We start from the raw sequence: 21101 nt of genomic DNA, 5'->3' as shown, positions 1-21101 counted from the left end.
GAAAAGGCCAAGTCTATAGGGAAGTGCTGCTATGGACTGAGTTACATACCCCCAAATTTGTATGTTGAAGCTCTAACCCCAAGTGTGATGCTATTTGGAGATGGGGCCCTTGGGAAGTAATTAGGTGGAGCCCTCATAATGGGTTAGTGCCTTTATAAGAAAAGATGTGAGAGCTCTCTCACTCTGCTAAGCAGGAGCACTCTTGTACTGTCTCTCCCCCCACCTCACTGTGTGAGGACATAGTAAGAGGCTGGCTATCTGCAAACCAGGAAAAATGCCCTCACCAGGAACCAAATTGGCTGGTACTGTGACCTTGAACTTCCCAGTTTCCAGAACTGTGAGAAATCAATGTCTGTTGTTTAAGCCACTCAGTTTATAGTATCCTGTTATAGCAGTTTGAATGGACTAAAACAGATCTCAATTTCAAAGTCCAGGATACGTGTAAAGTGAGGAATGGTTTCCAAGACAGAGACCATTCAGGTTCAACATCCAGCAATTTAATTTCATCAGAATAGATGTTCCATGTGGGTTGGATGGAAATGAAAAAGGGTATGTTCCATGCTAACTGCATGAAATGATTATACATCCTGATAAATTTGATATCTGCCCTGGGTTCCGTGGGTCTGCCTGGAGAGGTAAATTCCAGAAGTTAAGGTAAGGCAGGGTTCTTCAGGTATATATACCTGTATAACATACTGTATTAAACAGAAGCAGGGATCATTCATTTAGTCAATACTGATTGACTATCTACTGTATGGAAGGCACTGAGTTGTTTCTGGAAGTTCTGAGGTGATAAATAAGTTGCACTTCTGGTGCTTAACGAGCCTACTGACTAAGAAGCTACCAGTTGTACTGCAGTATGAAATGGGCAAGAGCATATATTTTTACAGATACAGATTACAGTGGAGGGTATCTATTTCACCAGGGAATGTTTATGTAGTGGGAAGGCAAGGGTTCAAGAATGGTTTCTGAGATGAACTGAGTATTGGAGGAAGAGATGCAAAGATGGATGGTGATGGAGGGCAGGGCGTTTGGGCTAGGAGAAGGCATTCCAAGTAAAAGGAACAATATGTGCAAAAGTTTGGAGCCACAGTTAAGAAGTATCAAGTAATTAAAACTAGAGTAAGATACGTGGTTGAGATGAAATTAGAAAGGTAAGCTGGTGTCAGATCAGAAATGGTATGGCAGGGTAAGGTGTGGAGACATGTTACCAAAGGCTTCAAGGACCACGGGAGTGTTTTAAAAGATTAACATGGAAAAAATAATAATTTCCATTAATTGTTAGGACATTTACACACTCTGCCAAACATGTAATATGTATTATTCCATTTAATCCTCACAATGAGCCTATAAGGTAGGTATTTTCTCACATTTTATAACCAGCGAAACAGGCACAGAGAAACTAAGTAAATGGCCCGAGGCAAGCCAGCTAAGTGGAAGGAACAGATAGAATGTGAACTGAAGGCTGACTGACTCAAAGCATGTATGCTACTCTGTCAGTAGCAACCACATGGAATTTAACAGTTTAGACATGTCAGACAGGTCACCTCAGAGGTCATGGCTATTGAAGCTATTAACAGGGAAGAACCTTAAAATGAGCTGTTTTGGGGTGCCTGGGTGCCTCAGTGGGTTAAAGCCTCTGCCTTTAGCTAAGGTGGTGATCCCAGGATCCTGGGATTGAGCCCCACAACGGGCTCTCTGCTCAGCGGGGCTCAATCCCAGGATCCTGGGATTGAGCCCCGCAACGGGCTCTCTGCTCAGCGGGGAGTCTGCTTCTCTTCCCCTCTCTCTGCCTGTCTCTCTGACTACTTGTGATCTCTGTCTGCCGAATAAATAAATTAAAAAAAAAAATCTTAAAAAAAAAAGTTAAAAAAATGAGCTGTGTCATAGAGGCTTCTGGTATTTCTTAGGCTCAATATAATCAAAGTACGATCTAATGTCAGCAGCATCAGCATCAGGGATTAGAAATGCAGGCTCTCAGGCCTCACCCCAGGCCTACATAGTTAGCCATTGCAGTTCAGCAAGGTCCATAAGGGATTTATGTGCAAATTCAAGCTTGAGAAATGGTGGTGTGGACTCCCCACAATGGCATGTGCATGTGCCAGCGACAAGTTATGCCAGGGGGATAGCATGGTGGCATGATTGGGACAACAGGTGCGCTTGGTCGCTCTTCCCAAATGGAGTTGTGGGAGTGCAGCACGTGTTACTGGAGATGCTTACAAAAGGAGAACTTCTTTGCGCTGATGCATGAAATTTTACCTTTCCTAAAAAATGCCCAGAAGATTTCCTTTAGTTGACATTCCTTTGCTGTTGAAATAGAACCAATGATGTGAGTTGTTTATCAGACACAGATTATAGGATTCAAATTAAAGTCAACAGAAATGCCTTATTAGTTTGTAACTATTTAAGGGCAGGCTTTATCTAATTCCAAACTTTTTAAATGTGCACTTAGATTTGGAGCTAGTAGTGGTGCCATTCATGCCAATTGGTACCCTATAAACATAAGCTTCTTTATTGAGTCAATAGCGATGTCCCTGTTTGAACAGTGATGATTATAAATGAAGGTTTGTATCAAAGTCAAACACTGCTGTTGCTCTTATCTGCCCCCCATCTTTCCTTCCTTCACTCAGAGACTCTCTCCCTCCCCTTCCATCCTTATACTTGTTTACGTTTTAATAGGTGACGTGTTACCAAGTCAGTATTTACCGGGCACAGTGTGTCATTTCATAGTCTTTTTCCTTTAGTGATCTGTTTGAAGACAACACTAGAGAGCATATGTTTGAATCTGATCCTTTTTTCTTGGAGGACCCCTTACATTGCTTTTGTGGTTCAGAGCTGAGGAAGGAAGCCTAGTAAGAAATCTGATTAGGTGAGGTACCTTCAAATCGGATTAGACTACAGGTAGCCATTAGAGGCAGGTGTCATCTGGGGACCTCATGTGTGACAAAGTCCTAAAACATGCTCAAATCTCATCATGATTAAGCAAAGCAAAAGAATGCTGCGTATGCAGAAGCGTAAAATCACTTCATCATGTGCTGCCTCTCTTACTTGTCTTGTGTTATGCTGAGCAGCCAAACTGTTCACACTTAACAGCCATTTTCATTAGAACTACATTGATGCAGTAATAAACAGGAGTGCTTAAATGACTACCATGAGCAAATACTGACTCAGAATTACTTATCAAAGAATGATAAAATGTCAAACGATTTCATTTTTAGTAGCATAACAACTTTTCTCTTTAACATAAATAAATGAAAATTTGAGGCTGTCTGAGAGAGAAAAGCTCATGAATTGGTAATCTTCTCCTGAGAAAGATATGGGGTAAGCGAGACAGGGCAAGAAAAACTCCAATTAGGAAGACCTCACAACTGTGGAGAATGCTAGGAACTGGTTTGTTTCTGGCTGTGGTCCCCTTAAGGTGAATTCTGTCTGGTGATTAGCATCACCTTGGATTAAATTAATTGGCTATACTTAATCCCTGGGTAGATACGCTAAGAATAAATCCAAAGACATTAGTTTCTTTGCATGAAATGAACAGGTTACCTATCCAGCAACATTATGTGAATTATATAAATCACTTAAAACATCTTTTTCTTTGAAAGGGAAGTTTCAAGTTCTGGTAAGTATACGACTATTTGAAATCTTTATTTTGAAAACAATCTGTGTTTAGCTAGTTGTATTTTATTTTCCATTTTATATCTAGATTACATGGTTCTATTCTTAACCATTAAAAAAGGAATAAATATTGTTAATAATTATTATCTTTTATCCACATAAGCTAGAAACCTCCACAATTTGCTGATATTGAAGTAGGAGGGAACTTCAGGATATCAAGAAATTCTAGTGTAATCAAATAGAGGCAAATAGAGGCAAAGTTTTTTTCTTCTGATTATAAGAGCACTATTTACCTAAGCATTAGAGGAAGTTGAGCAATCCATTAAAGAAGGAAGCTGCTTTTAATTCAACAATTGCTGTGACCACCATAGGGGAGAATTGGTGAATTTCCTTTTTGAACTCCCACACTCAACTCCACCTCATAGAGTAATGATAAACTGTCAAATGAGTGAATTTTTCTTGTAATGTCAAATCTCTGAATTGCCACAGAACTAACCTTATGAATATACCGATGAGATAGAAATCTACTTCATACTTTCTGAATTGCCTGAATTCCTAGTGTGTAGTAGAAAATTAAATTTAAAATGTAATTAATGAAATGATGCACATGCATCTTGTTATTCTACAATGTGTTTTGTCAAGTGAATGGTGGTAAGAAGGTACAGCTCTCTTGGTAGAACAGTTGTTTAGCTCTGAGCAGTACAGGTGTTGAAAACAATGAGGACGCAGATAAGCATAATCATGGGTAAACCTAGTGAATCAAAAGCTGTGAAAAACATCTGCTTAATCTTAACAAGCAATACAAGTATTCATGATAGTTCCGTGATCTGACTTTTGGCCATGAAAAGAATGCAGCCTGCTACCAAGTCACAAGTCACTGGAAGTATATTTCGCTGTAATGTGGACTGTGGGGAAGAGATTTTTTTTAACCAAGTCCTTTGCTACTTCTAGGAAAGTCAGCAGTGAGAAAAGTGGAGGCCCTTAGGAATCTAGTATTCTCTTGTTACTTCTTTGCCCCTCTACTTCTCCTTCAGCCTAACCTGCTGGGAAAAGAATTAGGCCACTTCCGGCTCTTTCGTTCCCTAGATATCCCTCCCCTAAGAATGTTACTGCCTTATACGACTTCAGAGGGCATAGAATAAATCTTACTATTTAAAAAGTATGGAAAGAAACATTTTAAAATTTCCATCCACATTCTGATCAGTTTTTAAAGCTGAGTAAGAAGAGTGGACAAGTAAGACAAGGTAACCGAAAGTTGTGGAGGGCTGGTAGCTCTGTTTCACAAAAAGGGACACTCTACTGTCCAGACTCGCTGACCATGTCACTGGTCTTGCTTATGTCTTTGGCAGAAGCTGCACGAATCCCTGCCTTCTTCCTGGAGGGCATCTTTACCATTCTGCCTCTGGCATCTCAGCTTCACACAGGCTGTCCTGTGGAAACTGCCATCTCTCTCCCCCCAACCCCCTTCCAGTGCCAGTCCTTCAGGCTGGGCTATAGATCCCTCTTTGATAGTCTCATGACACCCCTACTCTTCCTTAACTGTGCTATTGAATTTCTCGGTGAATTTCCCATGGAAATTATAGGAGATACAATGGATTATATCAAGGCAAAAGTTGAAACATTTCTCCTGGAAGGAATCTGTGTTTTACTTTCTTCCCCCAAAATGATATTGTGTACTATATGCACATAGATCCTTTTATTCAATATAATACTGTATCTTCTTCATTTTCTGCAAGATACAAAGTGACCACCTTTCCATAGACTCTTAAACCTCACTTGCATGTATACAAATTCTTGATACTCTAAAACTTTCCCCAATGATGTCTAGGCATTCCCAGAGATGCTCTTTTTTTTTTTTTTTTTAAATCTTATTTATTTATTTGTCAGAGAGAGAGCGAGCACAGGCAGGCAGAGGCAGACAGAGAGAGAGGGAGAAGCAGGCTCCCTGCTGAGCAAGGAGCCCGACGAGGGACTCGATCCCAGGACCCTGGGATCATGACCTGAGCCGAAGGCAGCCGCTTAACCAACTGAGCCACCCAGGCGTCCCCCCAGAGATGCTCTTACCTGCAGTGAGGACCATATGAACTTATATTGTTTTATTCTTGCTAAAGCCTCCTCCTCAAGGAACCTGGCAACCATCCTATAGATTCTCTATAAGTGTTCCTCCACTGCTGGGCATATGGTATCTTCCTAGGACAATGGGGTGGGCAGCTGTAGGATAGCATACGGGGGGCCACATCTTCCCTCCAATTGTCCTTATCTTTTATATTTTCCTTCCTGGTCCCAGCACAAAATGTCCACTCTTTTAGTGAAAGGGAAAAAAGAAAAAAAAAGCCACCCCAAAACAAATGCCTTGGGCTATCAGCTTCTCTTATCAGGTCAATGGCTCTCCAAATAGTGAGATCCAGGCAGAAGACTATTGCAATTAAAAGCCTCACTTTCAGGTACCTGGGTGGCTCAGTAGGTTAAAACTCTGCCTTTAGGTCAGGTCATGATCCCAGGGGTCTGGGATGGAGTCCGCCATTAGGGGTCCCTGCTGAGCGGCGAGTCTGCTTCTGCCTCTGCCCTCCTGCAGCTCATGTTCTCTTTCTCTCAAATAAACAAACAAATAAATAAAATCTTGAAAAAATAAGCCTAGCTATGCATTTACATACAGATAAATATAATTTTCCAAAATTAGGTGAAAAATGTGTTTCAAACACTAGTTATGGAAACTATTTAAAAATATGTATGTAAGTAAACCAACCTAAAAAGTACTTAGAGGCAAAGAGTTCTGAAGTTTTTATTAAATACTGAAAGAATTCATCCCTCTTACAGTTAGTGAGGGCATGGAGATTAAGCAACATGCTCAAGGTCAGATCGCAGTTTATCAGCTGAGGATAAGAAGAGGTGCAGTTTTGCTGACTTCATTGCAAAGGTGGATTCCCCAGCTCCTGAAGCACAAACCTGCTACAGCTGCCTTTATTGTCTTAAGTACTATAATTACTTTAAACTGCTTGGAGAAAGGAGTAGGGGAGACTTATCTAACTTCTAGGTTGATCTTGGAATGTATTTTCCTAAATTACACATAAAAATTTGCAAATCATATTAGGGATATATGAAGAATCTTAGATAACAGTTGGAAATATAAGTAGGTGATTTGGGCCAAATTTACAGCTGATATATAATGAGAAACATGCCATTTTCATTTCTATAATATTGATCACTTTTGTTTAGTTTGTTCAGTTTGTCTTCAAGGCTGTAGGGCATTCTCACTCTGTCAAAGGACACTAATAATTACAGTGACTTAAAGTAGTGGAAAATAGTCACAGTATGCTACATATGAGAAGTGAACTCAGAGCTTCTATGAGCTGCTCACTTGTCAGTCAGACCCTTGCTTCACTTAGAAAGTAGAAGAGAAAAAACCTTAGTGACTGGTTGAAAATGGCTCTTAAATTCCCTCCCAGAGGTTAATTTTAGAACCACTAATAGGAGCAGTGCCTTCATTTTTAGTAGGTCATAGCAATGCTGTCATTCATTCAAAATATTTGTTTAATGCAGTGTTTCCCAAAGTAGGATTAATGGTGCATTAGATAATTTACCTGCATTTTTTATAATCTGTAATGGAAACATTTACATTATCTTAATATGGCCCCTATTTAAGGATTTATGTGATACATTCCTTCTAGAATTTAATGTCAGGAAACATTTTCCTCCAGATGAACTCATCTGGTTCTACCCAACAATTTGAAATCGATAAACTCTTTCTGTCTCCCCTTTTTCCTTGACTGCCAGGACACGCAGAACTAAATGGATCAACTGCAAAACTCTTACTTTTCTCATTGGATGGCTTTTGATATGTATCTTTTGATATTTTTTAATTGTTCAAATACCTATTAATTTTTAAGATCACAAAATTCAGCAATGTCTAAGAAACAAATATTTATCCATCGCTTAGTCATTCAGTGATAATTACCATCAACATTAGGGCTATATATACTTTAGGATTTTTTTCCATTAGTATCGTAAATACGTATATACTGGCAATGGCATGGCATACGTATGTTGTAAACTGCTTTTTCACTTAGTAATAGATTAGGATCATTTTTACGACACCAGTAAATACAGACTTATATTGTCATGTTTAATGGTTGCATAGCTTCCCGGTGCATGGGCGTATACAATATAATTTATTTAACAATACCTTTATTCGTGTCTTTAGATTGTTTTTATCTTTGAACTGTGAATACCTTTATTTGTTTCATTTATGTCTTTTTATTGTAAACCCCTTAAAATTATCATTCAAAATAGGTGAGAATAATCAATGAATAAATGAATGAATGAAACGCTAGGAATAGCCAAGATATCTACAACTGTAATAAGATTGCAGTTGCATTGTCGTGTATTCTTTATAGTACTGTCATTGCAGAGATGAATAATTTTCCTCCCCTTTAGTTCTCAGTCAAAATGAGCGAAACTTCGTCCACTAGTATTTCCATGATTCATCGGACTTCTTCTGAAGGTCAAGTTCCTTCCCCGCGCCACCTGAGCATCATGCATCCTGTTGTGGCCAAAAAGATCAGCTTCTACAAGAGCGGAGACCCGCAATTTGGCGGGGTCAGGGTGGTGGTCAACCCTCGTTCCTTCAAGACATTTGATGCTTTGCTGGATAACTTGTCAAGGAAGGTGCCCTTACCTTTTGGGGTGAGGAATATCAGCACCCCGCGGGGAAGACACAGCATCACACGCCTGGAGGAGCTAGAGGACGGCGAGTCCTACTTGTGCTCCCACCGCAGGAAGGTGCAGCCAGTGGATCTCGACAAGGCCCGCCGGCGCCCACGACCCTGGCACAGCAGCCGGGCCATCAGTGTGCAAGCGCACCAAGCCCCTCCAACCGCTGCAGCTGCCACTGCTGCTCCCGGCATGCTGCGTGCCCCACGAAAGCTCTTGGTTTTTAGAAATGGCGACCCCAAGATGAGGCGTGTGGTGGTTATGAACAGGAGAGTCACGCAGAGCTTCCAGGCGTTTCTGCAGCACCTGACAGAGGTCATGCGGTTCCCGGTGACCAAGCTGTACGCTACAGACGGAAGGAAGGTGAGTGTCCCGGGGGTTGTTCATGTCGGAGTTCGCCTTGTGTGGGACATAGGTGGAGGCCCCAGAGAAAGGAGGGTTTTGTGCGCGCACGTGCGCGTGTGTGTCTGTGTGCGTTCCCACCCTCGTGGGAGGGCACTGGCTCACCTGGGTGGGTGGCCCCACTGTTCTCTGTTCAGAATCTGAAGAAACCACTTCCATGAGGGGCTCTTTTTAATCTCAGACTCACTTCCCCTTTCTCCTTCTTTAGCCGCAAGTTGTATAATGTGTTGGCACAGAATGCAATCGTGACAATATTTCCAGAAAAGTCACGGCCAAGAGTGATATTGTTAGGTAGAGAAAGCATTTTTTTTTTTCCCTTGCCATCCATGCTGGAGGGTTGGTAGGGGAGCAGAGGAGACCTTCCCCTGCAGCTGTCAGTGTCGCTACCAGGCCCTTTCTCAGCTGGCTCAGGGTGGACGTTTGGCTACTGCTGGATATTTTGGTGGGGAAGGCAGAGGCAGAACTGCATACCTTTTAAAGATTCCTTTAGTTAGGGCAGAAGACATCTCTCTTCAGATAGTGTACGGGTTGAGTCAAGATGTTGGTCTAGTCATCCCCACCTTGATACTGGTAACTTCCTATACATTATTGGTGCCTAAGGAACACTTGGTGATTATCCCTTTCAAAACCTGAAGATTGTTGAGTTGATTCCACTCGCTATAAATAATATATGGAAAGGGGGTACTTGGCTGGCTCAGTCCATCTGACTTAGTTTTGAGACCCATGTTGGGTGTAGAAATTATTTTAAAAAATAATAATAAAATTAAAAAAAATTACTGTATGGAAAGAACAAAAATGTCATGTTGCTCATGTAAGGACCTTAACTCTTTGGTTTCTTCTAGGTTCCCAGTCTCCAAGCTGTGATCCTTAGCTCTGGAGCTGTGGTGGCAGCAGGAAGAGAGCCATTTAAACCAGGAAATTATGACATCCAGAAGTACTTGCATTCTGCAAGATTACCAGGGATCTCTCATCATGTATACGCCAAGGGAAGTGCTAGGTCAGAAAGCAGAAAGAGTAAGTCCCTTAAATATGTAGCTTTTATTTTTAGCCCTGAGTTGTGGGTTTTGTTTTGTTTTGTTTTTAACCACAAGATGAAAGAAAGAAAACCCAATCCATGCTAAGTGGCCAATTTCCTTCGTCACATGAGAGAAAAAGAGGGGATCAAAAACATTTTTAAAAAAAATTTTAAAAGATTTTATCTTATTCATTCAAGAGTGAGGAAGAGCACAGCATGGGAAAGGCAGAGGGAGAGGGAGAAGCAGACTCCCCACTGAACAAGGTGCCCAATGCAGGGCTCGATTTCAGAACCCTGAGATCATGACCTGAGCTGAAGGTAGAGGCTCAACCATCTGAGCCACCCAGGCGCCTGACTGAAAACATTCTCAGCTGGAATTGGTTATATGTATAGTTGGAAAGAGTTAAAGAGATTGTAGGGTTGTTTTTGTTTTTGTTTTTGTTTTTTAGATTTTTTCAGACCAATCAGTGATTAAATTGAGGGGGTAAGCCTTTATTTGTGTATGTGGAGGGCATACAATACCTAGATAAGAAATAAAAATACCAGCATTTCTTGATTTGGAGAAGAATTCTATGGAATTTGTATAAGTGACATCTGGTAGTTATATGGTTTTCTCCAAATAGTACCATGCAGCATCAAAGCTGAGCTCAGCAGGTTAGTTGAGTGTGTTTTAAAAATCTCTAAGTACGTATGACTCCACTTTCTGAAGTTCTTTCAGTAAAAATCACAGCCCTTGGATCCATTTTTTTTCTTTATTAAAAAAATTCATGTAGTCAGTTCATGCTGGTTAATAATAATCTATGTTGATAAATCCTTAGGCAATGCTGCACAGTATAGCATAATCCTTTGTGTAGGTGAGAAGGAGGGCTTGTTGATGCCCGAGAGTGTAGGATGGGCTGTAAGTTCTCTATGCAGGCACGGTTAATCATATTATTCATTGTGCTCAATATTTTAATCTCATTATTCATTGTGTGCAGTTTTTTAGCCCTATGCTGAGGAATTGATTGCCACTTATACTTAAATTTTGGTTTTTATGTAGACATGGAATAATAAGCTCTTTAAGTAGTATTAATCCCTCTACTTATTGCTAAAGTGGGTGAAACTCATCTATTATGGATATATTCAATAGATATCTGTCTACTAATGTTTCTGTTCTGTAGGCATTAGCTGCCAAATATCTGTTAAGCATATGGTAGTACTGTTTCACTGTGTACATATTACTAAAATGATTTTATTATTTTGTGTGTTATAGGTTGTGAATATGATTTTTGATGGTGTTAGGGAATCTGAGGGCTCTGTTAAATTTCACTTTAAAAAATTTTAAGAGAGCCCTTTTCATTTGTGATTTTGGTAAACGCATGCCAAAAATAAGAGAAAATATTTCCAGATTTATTCTCTAAAATGTTGAAGGTATTTAATTGATGCCAAGCACACACAAATCTATACAAACTACTAATAAGAATTTGATTGAGTTTAAGAGGCTTGAGTACTGAAGTTATCTTTAGAGACACACAGTAAAACTATAACTAGATAGATTGGTCTGTTGTCTAGCTCTGTTCTCTTTTGTGCTCTCTATTAAATCAAATGTAATAATTATACAAAGTGAATGCATAATTAGTAATTACTCAATTAATGTTGACTTCTAAATAAATTCTAAAAATGTTTTAACTTTCATAATGTAAGTATCTCTTAGATATACACAGACAGAAAAATGAATTTCACTGTAAATTATTACTCATTTTGTTTGCATAGGTAAGCAGCACTTAGTTAGACTCCAGTTTCAGTACTGGTAAACAAAACAACAAAATAAAATCCCACAAAAATCTTTTTATTTTTGCTAGAATCATTAGCAATTTCTACTTCCCTCATTAAAATTGCCTGATTAAACTCAAGAAAATTATAATTCTGTGAATCTCATTATTGAAGTAAGATTGTAGATTCTCTTTTTGAGAATAGCTTATAGAAGTGTATCAGATATTATAGTGAATTCAAGTAACCAATGAATACATAGAGGTGAGAAACATGTTAATAATATCTTACTATGAAATTCAGAAAATATGAAATTTTCATACTAATTTTTTTCCTTTTCTTTCTTTGCTGCCTCTTCTATTGGATATTTATAACTTCTCTATCTTCTACATTTTGATGTGGGGCATCTTTTACTCTCAAAATCTTGAAAGTGAAGATACATGTGCCTTCAAGCCCAAAGTCCCAGATTTATTCTGTTTCTTCTGACAAAATGCATAATAATGATTGCTACTCAGACCAGTCTTTTGCTTCTGAAAATTACTTGGCCTTAGAAAAAAATGATTCTCAGAATTTATTGATATATCCCTCTGAAGATGATATTGAGAAATCGATTATTTTTAATCAAGATGGTACCATGACAGTTGAGATGAAAGTTCGATTTAAGATAAAACAGGAGGAAACCATAAAATGGACCACTGTCAGTAGAGCTAGTCTTTCTCATAACAATGAAAAGAGTGAGGTAGGTGGTTTTCTAGGAAGAACAGATGATCGGTTTTCTGGTTTAAAAATTGCAGCATGCTCATTGTCTGCAGATGTCTCATCTCTGGAGAAAGACAATAATCAAGAGGGCAGTTTGGCAGAGGACATAAATACTCAAATGACAGATCAAGAGACTGAAACTTGCCCTTCTGCTAGTTGGCAGAATGCTGCTATGGACACAAACACCAACCAGGAGACCAAGGATCAAGCAAAGCATCATTTTTATAGACCCCCTACACCTGGACCAAGGAGAGTGAGACAAAAGAAATCTGTGAGGGGGAGTGTGACCTTAGTATCTGAAACTGAAGTTCAAGAGGAAATGATCTATAGTGAAGAGAAGGAGGATGGGGAAAACAAATCTGAGTATCATATGTTCACACATTCTTGCAGTAAAATGTCATCAGTATCTAACAAACCAGTGCTTGTTCAGATCGATAACATTGAACAGATGGAGTCATCTTTAGAAAGAAAAAAGGAAAGCAAGCTGCTCAAGTCAGGTGCAATATGTGCTGGTATTGTAGAAATAACAAGTCAGAAGATGTTAGAGATGTCTCATAATAATGGCTTACCGCAGACTTTATCAGAAAACTCAATTGTGGAGGAAGGTATAGTTGATAGTGTAACGTCAGACAACAAAACTAGTATCAAAAAATTAAGACCTTGTGGTAACACCAGTGACAGATGCAGTCCTGCTTTAGCAGATACGACTCATTCTTTAAGTAACAACTGTGGAGCTGACAGAACTATTTCTGAGACCCCAGCTTCAGTAGGGCCTTCCACTGCCACCATAAGAATTGACAGAGTGATTAATGAGTTTGCTCAGTGTGGTGTAACAAAATTTCCAGCAAATGAAAAGCAGAGTTCATCATCTGTTGCCAGCAAAAAGAAGATGAAATCTCAGCAACAAACAATAAATTCCAGTTATCAGGATGGGAAGATTGCAACCCAAAGAATTCTTAGTAGGAGTGAGAAAATTAACACAAGAGGTAGAATTGCACAGGGAATCATATTGAGGGATTCAGACAGTTCCCTTAAAGAGGGAATACTGTGTGAGGAAGACCACCACATAAGTGATATGGTAATTGAATCAAATTATTGTTGTTCCAAAAGTAATCTCAATCCCATGAATTCCAAGAATTTCCATGTAAATAAATTAAATGCTCTTCAGAATCCTAGGAAGTTTCAAGGACTTTTAGCAAAAAGGAAGTCCAGACCAGTAAGTTTAGGAGGATCTACAAAAAGAGAAATTGGTCAAGACAATAAGATATTTCCCCATAATGAGCTTTGGTGTTGCAAAAATAATTTTGAAGATCAAAATTTATTTTATCTGTTTAACTTCCTTGAGCAAAAACCCAGTGCTGTTTGTGGACCACAGGCTCAAGCAGAAATAGCATCTTGGTATTTGAGAGGAATGACCAAGAAAAGTTTAGTTTCAAAAGTTAATAATTCACACATAACTTTAAAAACTCAGAAAAAACAAAAAGGGGATAAGTTGAAATCAGGTACTGCTGTAAGTAAACATGTTACAACCAGGGCAAAATCCTTAGCTTCTTTAAGAAAAGCTGTTTTGCCTGAGGATATTAGCCATCATTCAGTTCAAAATTATATACAGAGATGGTTGCAGAGCATAAATCCATATTCATCTTTGCAACCTAGAAAATCAGCTCCAACATACAAAAAGGAAAGGAATGTGGTAAGTTGTAACAGCAATGGTTTTGTAAGAACTAATTCACACACAAGTTCTGGAAAAGGAAATAATTTTGTTAGGGAAAGAAATAAGCACATAACTAAAAGTGCCAGTTTGACAGAAAATCTAGGCAAAAGGATAGGTAAATCTTTTGACAAAGATAATAGTGACAACCTTTCCAAAGATCTGGGTGAGAATGAGAATGAATCTCTGAATGATGCTTGCTTGTTTCCCTTGCATGAAAATTGTGCTTTGTCACAGTCAGCTATCAGTGATCATAATACTAAAATCCAGGTATGTGCTGAAAAATTAGGACCAGAGGTAAGCCTTATTTATGAAGAAATAAACCTAGCTACAAAAAGGCGCAGCGTAGAAGCTGCTATTCAAGTAGATCTTATGGAAGAAGACACTCCAAAAGACCTTTTACCAGTCTTGCTGCTTCGCCAATTGCAAGCTTTAGTTCCTAGTATTCATAAGACTCAGAATGGAATTATTCAAGTGCCAGGTTCACTTGAAGATGTTCCTTTCCCTTCCCCAATATATAAGTCATATACTAATGTCCTTCTAGCTTGGCTTCTGGTGCTGACCTTAAAGGGAAGTATAACTAACTTCTGCCAAGGTGATGCTCACAAGACTAGCAACAGAGCTTCAGAAATACGTGGATTATTGGAGATTCTAAAGCATACTGCCATCACAGAGGAAGCTGATGATTTGAAGGCTGCTGTTGCCAATTTAGTGGAATCAACCACAAATGACTTTGGACTCACTGAGGGAGAACATGATATAGTTTCAGGAGGACTTTCTGCAAATTGTTCCACATTCAACATTCAGAGAGTTCCTAAGTGTATTGAAAATGAAAAAACACAGAAAATATCCTTTTTACATGGAGGCTTCTCTGGCAGTGAGGGCTGTGGCCCTGAAGTCTGTGTTTCAGAGTTGACTTGTTCTTCATGTAAGATGTGCACTGTGAATAAGACCTATCCTCCAAAAGAGACTTGTAACCTCAGTGACAATTTTTGCCCTAGTGATGGCTCTACCACTGATCAGACCTCCATGAATAAGGCTTGTTTCCTAGGAGAGGTCTGTTCACTTACTGATGCTCTGTCTTCCCATAAAGCTTGTACTCATGATGAAAACCATAGTTATGAGACAACTTGCCCAGTTGATGAGACCTATATTCCCCAAAAAGCCTGCAATACCAGTAACTTTTTAAATTCCAAAGAAAACACATGTGCTGATAATTTGGAATTGACTGAAGAATTAGAAAGGATTGATGAAGTTCAGAAAGATATAAATATTTTGGCAGACCCTGGGTGCAAGCATAGCTTTAATATATTGATGTCACATCAAAATACCAACAGTTTAAATCACTGTGGCTTTCCCATAAATGAAACTGAACCAGAATTTGATAAGGAACATAGTTCTGAGGCTGAATTTAAAATTTTTTCATTAAAGAAATTTCAGGGTAAAAATGCATCTACATCTTCTGATAAGGAAGACTCAAAGACTTCTGAAGAACCAGGCTCAATAACCAGTAGCATGACATCAAGTGAAAGAAACATTTCAGAACTGGAATCATTTGAAGAATTAGAAAACCAGGACACTAATCTCTTTCATACAAAGGTAAATGCAGGAGAGCCAGCCACTGAAGAATTGATCCAAAAAGAGTTAGAGGCTAGTAAAAATTCAGAATTGATAGAAGTCTCCAGTGGGAATATTACAGAAGAAGAAAAAAGAAATGATGTAATTTGCGAGGCAATCAGTAGGAGGTCAGCAACACCACCATGTTTAGTGTTTTGCTATGATTCTAAGCAAAATGTTGAAAGGGAGCTCAATGAAGGAGAAAGTAAAATGAGAGTAAAAATGATGGTGAAACATATGGAAATTGGAAGTTATTCAGAGTCCTCTCTTGATTTTAAAAACTGTTTCACAAGACCAGTGACTTCTGATGGGTCAGAATTTAGACTAGGCAGTGAGAGTGAGCAGCCATATAAAACATCCAGTGATGGCCCCAGTGGTGGTTGTGAGGAGATTGCTGAAGAAAAAAAATACAATAAAGGATTTGTTAAAAGGACAGTAGAAAAGCTTTATGGGAAAGGAGAAGTTATTAAACCATCTTTTTTTTCTGGGTCTGTGCACAGATCTCAGGTTTGTCCTTATAACTCTATGGAATTTCAGTGTGCTAGGAAAGATGGTCTTTATGATTCTGAAGGTCAGTCATTTGGGTCTTCTGAACAGGTCTCTAGTAGTTCATCTATGTTACAGAAATTTCCAGAAGAAGATCAAGATAAATGTGATGTGAGGGCCAGTTATCACGAGGGAGACATAGGACCTGGTACAAAACAAAATAATCATAAAAGAATTGTTAGAGATATAGAGGAAGGGGTCGTGATTGATAAAGGAAAATGGCTCCTGAAAGAAAATCACTTGTTAAGATTATCATCTCCTGAAAATTCTGGCTTATATGGCAATGAAGATACCACATCAGTGGATACTCTACTTAATAACGGCAATGAGGTACCATATTCACATTTTGGAAATTTGGCTCCAGGCCCAAACATGGCTGAGCTATCCTCTTCAGAACTGGAAGAACTGACTCAACCCCTTGAACTAAAATGCAGTTATTTTAACATGCCTCATTGTAGTGACTCTGAGCCTTTTGGTGAGGATTTGCTAGATGTTCAAAATAAAACTTCTGCCAAGGAGATAATGCCAGATCATCATGCAGAAGAGAAGGCTAGTCATAAGTCAGGAAGAGTAGGCACATCAGTCACTCAGGTTTTTACGTCTGCTGGTAACAAAGTCCATCCTGTCTCTGATGATACTATTAAAAACCAGCCATTGCCTATTAATAATGTAATTCGTGGTGCACTTCAGGAAGGTGACTCTCTGGATAAGCTCTATGCTATTTGTGGCCAGCATTGCCCTATACTAACTGTTACCATCAAACCTATAAATGAGGAAGACCGAGGATTTGTATATTGCAAAGATTCTGATTTTGAAAATTTCTTGGGTCTCCATTTATGGATGAAAATACACCCACATTTACTGCAGTCAGATAAGACCATGTTCAGAGATGAGAACAAAAAAGTAAGGGGTAGAAAAACATTTATTGATAATGCCAATGATGATACAGTTGATCAGCTTTATTTTAATAATACATTTGACTTGATAGATAAAAGAAAATTAAGAAAATTAAGAGGAATTAACTCCATGAGCTTAAAGGAAGAAAACAATTTAAAGAAATTTCAATCATATTTAAAGAAGAAGTTTTGTGTGAATTTCTTGCACATATCATTGTTGGTTGTGGATGATGTGAATTCAAATACACAGGGTGGCACCAATAAGACAAATGAAATCTTTGAAGTAGTTGATGAGAATAACAACTTACTAAATTACAGATTTCAGAATTCATTAACAAATCTCAACCAAATAGTAAGAGAAAACAACAACTATCATTTCTCTTTTGAAATGCAGGATCAAACCTGCCTATTTTACCAAGTTGAGACATCCTTAAATATTAGCAATAGCAATGTACTAGAAATATTTTATATATTTGAGGATGAAAACCTTTTTTTGGGGGAAGAAGAAAGCCAATTTGATCTTGAAAACAGTGATGAACAAGATTTATAATATTAATATCAGTAAACCTTTTTAAATCAATGTGTTTTTTCCTCATAATGAGGTGAAACACATGGGATGGATATAGACTAACTTCTAAAAAATTTCACACTTTAAAATGAGCTTCTTCTAGAAAGTTTGTATGTGGATAATTTGATTTGACTTTCATTATTCTGCTGATCTTCATTTTTCCAAAAACTAAAGACTCAGTTTTTATTCTCTTACTTTTGAAATTTCTGTATTTTTTTTCCCGAACATATGTGATTTTCCTAGAATTGTGATTTTTTTTTTTTAGGACATCATAAAAGCCCTAAGGACAGGAATTCTATCTTTTTCTCTCTCTTTTTATGTTGTTCACTTTAACACAAAATGTGTACTGATGAATAAATGGAATAGACATAGTCTCAAAGTGTATATCATTTATTAATTTTAACTCTGATTTAATAAAGATATGAAGCTAAGATCTCCACAACAATCTCTTAAGTTTCTTGTTCCAAATGTTTTGACTCTAGTTTCCTCAGAACATCTATCCAATAAACTCAATAAGCATTTCCAAGGGACAAGATCCATTTTCCGTCATGATTTTAAAAAAAAAATGCTTTACTACTATGCTCCCTCTCTAGTACTTTGCCTAGAAATCGTACTCTTTAAACAGCAATAAAATGTCAAGAAATTCAAATAGGTCAGGAAAAAAAAAAAAAAAGGAAAAACTTAAGGCATGCTCTGTGAAGAGCATGGAATCATTTAACTTGGGAACAAAAATTTAAAATTTAAAATTCTCAAAATTGAAGAATTGTTGTGAAGAGGAACTTGACATATTTTTTTTATGTTCAACTTCTATCGTGGCTGGCGTGACAAATCGACCAGGAACATGAGGGTAAGAGGATGAAGAAAAGAAGTTAAGAGACAAAGAGATGGGGGCAGGAGGAGCACTGAGGAGGATGTCCAACAGTGCTAAGTTTATTCAAAGCATTAAGGCCATATATATAGTGATAGGAAAAGCAATACACCTGTGTCTAAACAATAAGAATTTTCACATTTAACTATAAGCAGACATCGTGATGCAAAATGGCTGATGCCAATACAATTGTTCTGTATTTGATACGGCAAACCTGAAAGTAATTTATGAGCAGTACTGGGGCAGCAAGGACCAGCAACGAACTTTTGACTCCAACCGAATTGTTCTCATTTGTTTAGCAAGCATGTGGGAAGTCACGTAGGCGGGCGCACAACGCATAGCACAGACCCTTTCTCAGTGCTACTCAACTTTTCCGTCCTAAACCTCTGTTAGGTTATTCGGACTTTAAAGGAGGCACAAGTCAGGGCCTGGTTTGGTTCTCCTCTCAAGCCTTATTGCGGCCTCCCACAAACTTCAGTGAAAAAATTTAATTAGATATAAAGAAATACATATTACCTAGAAAGATAAATAAATTTGATTAGACTGTAAATTGCCTTTTTTGAATACTTGTGGTATTTTGCCTGGGATTTATCCAGGGAACATTTTAAGATTCCTTCTACTTCATGACTATCTTACAGACTATATTGATGGTATAGAAACACATAAAACATTGAAGTCTATATCTCTTGTCTGGAAAGAACTTAAAGTAGAACAGTTAATGTTTTTTTGGAGCCATATATGGAGGTACTAAAACAACTTAAATATGGTATTAACTAAAGGTAACTAATCACGTAAAAAAACACCTTTGGCTACAGTTTAGCATGAGTCATAAATTCATAAATTATGAGTTGCTATTTATTTCACCAGATGAAGACTTACCTCTATGTAGAGTATGCTTTTTCTACATTAAGTGATATGCTTTTCTCATTGAAAAATAGTTTGCCATGTTATGTAAACATCTATAATGACCAGTGAGAGTTTTGTTGAAATAAAGGGCTAAAATTATGAAGAAATAAGAGGAAAGGGGGAATTAATTTTGTGCCTACTTTATAATAGGTCTGTGGTAGTCTTACAGATCTAGTAAATGTAATCCTTCCTCATAAAGGTACTGTGCATTTGGCTTTCCTATTCTCCCTTTTTAAAGGAAGGGAGGTAAAGTACTTTCATCAGTGGTGCACAGTAGTACCACAGTCAGAATTTGAAATCAGACCTTTGTGCTTGAAATTCAGTGTTATTTTTATTACACCTTATTCTTTTTGTGTGAGGAAAAAGTGATAAAATATTTAAAAACCTGGGCACCTGCATGACAAGGTCAGTTAAGTTTCTGACTCTTGATTTCAACTCAGGTGATGACCTCAGGATTGTGAGATTAAATTAATTAAATGATTAAATAAATTTAAATAAAATGAAATTCTCTCCTTCTCTCTCTGTCCTTCATCTGTTTCTATCTCTCCCTCTACAATTTTCTCGTTATGTTTGTACTTATATTTATATTCTATATATTTTAAAAAATTCAAAAAATTAGTGCTCTCCACAGAGAAGAGAGAGAAGGAAATTAATTTGAAAAGAGAATGATATTTAGATATATCAAGGAGGTTGGGGAAATCACAACAGCCAGGAGCTTATAGGAAAGTGTGGCATGTAGCATATAGTTTTTTTTTAGCAATTATAATACATATGTTACATTAATACAATAACACTGCTAGGTGGCCCAGATGATATTGGGAAAAAGAAATTGAGAGTGTGACATGTGAATTATTAATTCATGACTGTGTAATGTACTTATTTAAGATGAATGGGTTCATATGGATTGGATTCTGAGATTTGCATTCACATCTTATATCATCTTTCTATTCCAATGCTAGCATATTACTTGGGACATGGTTAGCACCTAGTAAATATGTGTTGAATGGTTACCCTTTATTATCTTCAAATACATATGGGGAGTTATGCAAAGATGCTGACCGATATAACTAAGTTTTTAGTATTTTATGAAGCAATATTTCAATCATTTAAAAGTTCTTTGAAAGATTTTTTCACTTATTTTTATTTTTTTAGTGTTCCAAGATTCATTGTTTATGCACCACAGCTCATGCTCCATGCAATACGTGCCCTCCTTAATACCCACCATCAGGCTCACCTAACCTCCCAGCCCCCTTCTCTCCAAGACCCTTAGTTTGTTTCTCAGAGTCCACAGTCTCTCATGCTTCATCTCCCTCTCTGATTTCTCCCAATTCACTTTTCCTTTCCTTCTCCTATTGTCCTCCATGTTATTCCTCATGCTCCACAAGTAAGTGAAACCATATAATAATTGACTCTATTTGCTTGACTTACTTGATTACTCAACATAATCTCCTCCAGTCCTATCCATGTTGATACAAAAGTTGGCTATTCATCCTTTCTGATGGAGGCATAATATTCCAATGTATATATCGACCATATTTTCTTTATCCATTTGTCTTTTGAAGGGCATCTTGGCTCTTTCCATGTTTAAAGATTGTGGCCATTGCTGCTATGAACATTGGGGTGCATATGGCCCTTCTTTTCACTACATCTATATATTTGGGGTAAATACCCAATAGAGCAATTGTAGGGTGATAGGGTAGCTCTATTTTTAGTTTCTTAAGGAATTTCCACATTGTTTT

General features: G+C 37.9%; 1 protein-coding gene across 1 annotated transcript in view; it reads left to right on the top strand.

Annotated features, from left to right (window-relative positions):
• The window catches only part of RP1 (RP1 axonemal microtubule associated), a 363653-nt gene that overhangs the window by 36416 nt on the left and 306136 nt on the right, over positions 1-21101 (top strand). The window contains exons 2-3 of the mRNA XM_059166436.1: positions 8050-8688; positions 9570-9741. Of these exons, the coding sequence (XP_059022419.1) occupies positions 8050-8688; positions 9570-9741 (811 nt within the window). The remainder of the gene's footprint in view (positions 1-8049; positions 8689-9569; positions 9742-21101) is intronic.

The sequence above is a fragment of the Mustela lutreola genome, chromosome 3 (genome assembly GCF_030435805.1).
Source record: "Mustela lutreola isolate mMusLut2 chromosome 3, mMusLut2.pri, whole genome shotgun sequence".
NCBI classification, from domain to species: Eukaryota; Metazoa; Chordata; class Mammalia; order Carnivora; family Mustelidae; genus Mustela; species Mustela lutreola.
This window is presented reverse-complemented; position numbering and strand designations above follow the sequence as displayed.